Source organism: Tachysurus fulvidraco, chromosome 24, assembly GCF_022655615.1.
Source record: "Tachysurus fulvidraco isolate hzauxx_2018 chromosome 24, HZAU_PFXX_2.0, whole genome shotgun sequence".
Lineage (NCBI taxonomy): Eukaryota > Metazoa > Chordata > Actinopteri > Siluriformes > Bagridae > Tachysurus > Tachysurus fulvidraco.
The window spans coordinates 15,693,853-15,698,852 of NC_062541.1; the positions used below are offsets into that span (position 1 = coordinate 15,693,853).

The following is a 5,000-nucleotide window of genomic DNA, read 5'->3' on the forward strand; positions in this document are numbered from 1 at the left end:
TTGACACTCCTCGATTTATGCAAAGCCCAATTTATCCCATATCGACATGAGCCGAGTCTTTGTCGGTGTCCGTGTGGGTTGAAGGCGATTCGGAGCTCTGTGGATAATCGAACACGCCTAACGACTGCTCCTTTTTTTCGGACGGGGGAGACTTTGGACAGGCGAGCTCTGACTCTCTATCTGGCGGACACACTTCACCCGTTGAGGGCCCGTTATAGGCTTGGCCCGGACTGGCCTGTAGTGAACACGCGAGTGGACCCGATGGACTGACCTGGCCTTTGATTGCTGTCGCATTTGGGTTTACACTGCTCAGCTCCGCGTCACATCTCTGTACTGGGCTTCCGGTAGCATCACTGTCGCTTACGGGAACCTTTGGCCCGTGCTCGTAGTCTTCCTCGTTACCTGCCGCCGTGCCCTTTAGAGCAGTCTGTGGTACAATGAAACCGAGCGGCTGTGTGATGGGGTAAAGCAAAAAGTGGCCCTTCCCTATCAAAGGCCGCGCAGAGGCTACTGGGAAGTCAACAGCAGGTTTACGTCGTGGCCTGGAGTCCGACAGCAGGCTCTCCACGCTAAAAGGATTGGCTTTTTGGAGGCCGGGAGATCTGGCGAGGTTTGCCTGACGCGCGCCCTCGGATGAGTCCAGCTCGGATCCGCTCGCGTCTGCGTGCGCACTTCTTTGGTTTGGCGTTTGCTCGCAGTTCGCGTGCGTTTGGTGACGGCCGACAACTTCGCATTGCATGTTCTGGTGTTCGCTGTCCGTCACATGCGACACGCAGCTATCACTGTCCGAGCCCGGCGTGTGGAACAAGTCCCCGGATATCAGCTTGTTATTCTGCGACCGCAGCAACCGCTTTTCCTGCTTGCGTTTCTTTTTCTCCATGCGCTCGCGCTCGCGCCGCGCGATCTCTTCAGCGTCCATGGGCTCGCCGCTGCACGTGGTCGGGTGCGAATTGTGCGCTGGTCGGCCTGGACCTTTCTTCGTGTTCTCTTTTTTCCTCCACTTGGCTCTGCGGTTCTGGAACCACACCTGCAGATTATTGGACGGGGGAAATATATATATATCTTTTAAATTATATCCATATTTTTCCCACTCTTTTGTTTAACGCCATTTCCAGTTGTTCTTCAAAACAGATGTTAATTGATACATCAGTTGATCCACAATATATTATTTGAGTCGACCACATTCTAGGCTCAATAAAAAGGAAGTTAAAATAATATAAGGCAAATTAGGCCCCATCATAAATAATACCAGATCAACATAATTATGCAGAGTAAATATATTCCTTGCAAAACACGAATAAAATGCTCATTCAATTCTACATTAATATGAGCTACATGGAAACGCTCTAGATGTTTGGCTGCTTTGTTTTGATGCAGCATATCTATGCAGCATATGTCATGTGTCACTTTTTTAAGAGACTAAGCAAACATTTTAAATTAGCTAGTTATTTTAGATTTATACTTACTGTAATATGGCCTTTTATGCGTGCGTAAATACAATTTTATGACTAGGCCTGACGCTCTAGCAATACACTCTCGTGCATTATTTTATTTTAAAAATCACTTTCAAGATTTGATCCCAAATACATAAACTTTGTGTATATTGTTTGATTTATTGTTAAAATATACAATTGTAATATATACACACAACTAAAATTTATAAGATGAATGACATTTGTTGGTTATCATAAATGCACCCACACTGCTAACATTTTCTCGCCATTGTCACATGTCTAGAATAGTTTTTTGTTTGTCTGTTTGTTTAAGTTTTGTTTATTTTGTCTATTTTTTCTGTATTTAAGGACCATTCATCTAATAAAACGATTCATTAATATTGTTGACGACTGTTTATTCTGAGTCTAGTGTTTTGGCTACCACATGTTTTTGTTTTTTGTTTTTTGTTTTTTTATTATTATTAGAATTTAACTTTCAGGTTGATGTTATTTACAGCCCCTATGGTTATGTGTGAGGTTGGTTATGTGTACGGTGGGCCTACAGTTAAAATCAGCAGATCAGTAGAAAAGAGGCTTTAATTGCAGTTTTAAATTCCCAAGACTATGAAATATTATTTGCTTTAAAAATTCGATTTTTTTCTTTCACCATTTGTGGTTCCATTAACAACATATGAATGTATTTGCATATCCTTGAACAATGTTTTTTCCTCTAAAGGATTTAACCTCGTATCATCATTTTATGACCCAAACCAACATTAGGGAGATTCAATAGAAATATTTCGTATTTTTACCTGCACCCTCGATTCTATCAAGTCCAGTCTGAGAGCCAGAGCCTCCCTCATGAACACATCTGGATAATGGCTCTCATTAAATGCCTTCTCTAATTCTTCCAGCTGCCAGCCAGTGAAATTGGTGCGAGTTCTCCTTCTCTTACAACCAGGGCTATCCTTCTCTGGATCTCCCGAATCTACGAGAATAGAATATGTTAGAATATTAACACCACGCTTTGTCAGATATTAAAGTCAGAGTTTCCAATTTGGCCCTGATTTCTTCCTATTGTGCGTGTGTTTTTTAATGTTCGCTTTTTATCAAATTATTATTATTATTATTATTATTATTATTATTATTATTATTATTATCATCATCATCATCATCATAACAACTAATGTTGTAATAATAATAATATTAGAATGTATTATTATTATTATTACTATTGTTGTTATAATAATAATAATAATAATATTAATAATAATAATAATAATAATAATAATAATAATAATAATAATAATAATAATTGTGTGTTTTGTCAAGATACCAAGCGCAATTAATCGCCTAAATGAAGCATCTTACTTCAGCAGCTTTCAGTGCTGTAAACAAACTACACATCCTCTTTGTTTCATCTGGCTCTACTGTAGCATTCTTGTTTTGGACGCCACTTGAAGAGGAAATCAAAGCGTTCCTTCAACATTGCGCGTTTAAATCGCTTTTTAACGCATTTAATGACACGAATATTCTTTGTTGTTGTATGTCGCTGATATTATTAGTATTTTGCTTTTCGTTAGCGTAGCCTTACCTGTCAGTTTGTACTGCTGGTTATCTCCATTCATAGCGCAGCCAGACGACAGCAGCGGGTTTGAGTTCACCACCGAGGCGGCGCACGAACCGTTCAGTAATCCGTCTATGGAGAAAGGGACGGCGGCCGCTGACTGCAACTGATGCCCGGCCAGTTCGTACACATGGTGGTGGCTGAGGTGGTACGGAAAGCTCACCATTCCGCCGAGCGAGCCTCCGAACTGGGCGTGAGGTGGATCCAGTATCCTGCTGTCCATCATCTCCCGGGCAAAAAAAAAGAGGAAGCGACGTGTAGAGACCCGGCGGCGCAGAGTTTAAAAGACACGCAGCGTGCGCGGCCGCCGAGGAGGGGACATGGTGCGGGAGAAAAGGAGGGGGGACGAGCTGTACTTTATCAACGCGGCCACCTTCCAATAATTAGCCTCGGCTCGGGGAATTTGAGACCAATGAGAAGCGCTAATCGGCGGTGACGTCAGAGACGCGGGCAGAGAGCGCTTTCCCTATCGATTGCTAATTAAACCTGACATCCACCTCGATAAACAATATCAGAGCTGTCACAACAAGGCAGAGGGAGGGGGAGCTTTGATAAGGACTAGGCTACATGACGACCACGCGGGGGGCCTTCGAACGAGAGCGATCGCATTTGATACCCAGTTAAACGCTAAACAGACACTGAAATCTCACCTCGGAGGAAAAAACCCAGCGAGCTTCAGATTCACCGTCGTTTGAGTCAATGTGTCTTTATAACAAATCTCCTTTTTCTCTCTGACAATTACGCGCTCCCGTAAACGCGCACGGCGCGCACGTGCACGCCAAACGCGATAAGGTCGTTACAGTGGTCTATAAAGATAAGAGCAGCCCACTTCAATGCACTGTTGACAAATGTGACTGGATTCAGTGTTGGCTGTTGATACTTCGCTCGAGCATGCGGTCAAGAGGAGACATTTATCACAGAGCTGTCAGATGTAATTCAAAACTACAACTGGTCCAATATACAGAGGCGCAGATACATGAACATGAACACATTGTTTAAATGTCTGGAAGAGGTGGGTGGGGGAGATCCTACGTTTCTGCATGAAACATAAATGAACCTATTAATTACACGAGCCATTAATTAAAAAAAAGGAAATTTAACATTGCCTAATATCTAATGAGCGGTATTTCCCCAGACTTGGGCTGTATGTGTGATTAATGGAGTCTAAATCATAATTGCAAAATTACACCCAAGTCTTTCCCCCTCACCCAAAACCCTAAAATCTTCTGAACATTTATTGTAAAAGGTCTATATGTATGGACTAGCCCATATAACCAACACACACCACACACACACACACACACACACACACACACACACACACACACACACACACACACACACACACACACACACATATATATATATATATATATATATATATATATATAGAGAGAGAGAGAGAGAGAGAGAGAGAGAGAGAGAGAGAGAGAGAGAGAGTTCTAACAGTAGTTGAGTTTATTTTTCATGCTACACCTACACTAAACTCATCATAGTGCCGTTTGTGAATGCAGTGCCACAGCCTATTCATGCAAGTGAACCGTGCTTATGAATACAGAATGCTAATCAATCCCGCCACTTTAAGTAGACTCCGTCGCCCCTCTCATTACAGGGAATTAATTCGACTTTATTTAGCCAATGTCTGAAGCTGTCATAATGTTAATCTGAGCTGAAATTTTCGCTCCCCACTCCCTCCCTGACCCTTGGCACCCCAGATTGGCGTGTTGTAATAACCCGGATCTTTCAACAGGGGCCCTGGTAATTGTTACCTTATTAGCATGCAAATTGTTTAATTAATATTATTATGAGGAAGTATATAATCCGTTCGTCTCTTGACCTCCAGCCCAAATGCAGCCCTCTGCATTTCAATGTGTACATTTTAATGAACCCCTTTAAAAAATGCTTCAGAATCCGGCCTTTTTTCCTTCTTCAGTAGTCAG

The 5,000-nt window shown here is 42.4% G+C and overlaps 1 protein-coding gene across 1 annotated transcript in view; it reads right to left on the reverse strand.

Annotated features, from left to right (window-relative positions):
* The window catches only part of uncx (UNC homeobox), a 4,519-nt gene extending 329 nt beyond the window's left edge, over positions 1–4,190 (reverse strand). Inside the window, exons 1-3 of the mRNA XM_027173843.2 lie at positions 3,028–4,190; positions 2,246–2,421; positions 1–1,027 (exon numbers count right to left, since the gene is read on the reverse strand). The exon at positions 1–1,027 is cut by the window's left edge and continues 329 nt beyond it. Coding sequence (XP_027029644.1) covers positions 32–1,027; positions 2,246–2,421; positions 3,028–3,286 — 1,431 coding nt within the window. The 5' untranslated portion in view covers positions 3,287–4,190 and the 3' untranslated portion in view covers positions 1–31. The remainder of the gene's footprint in view (positions 1,028–2,245; positions 2,422–3,027) is intronic.
* Positions 4,191–5,000: the final 810 nt, after the last annotated feature.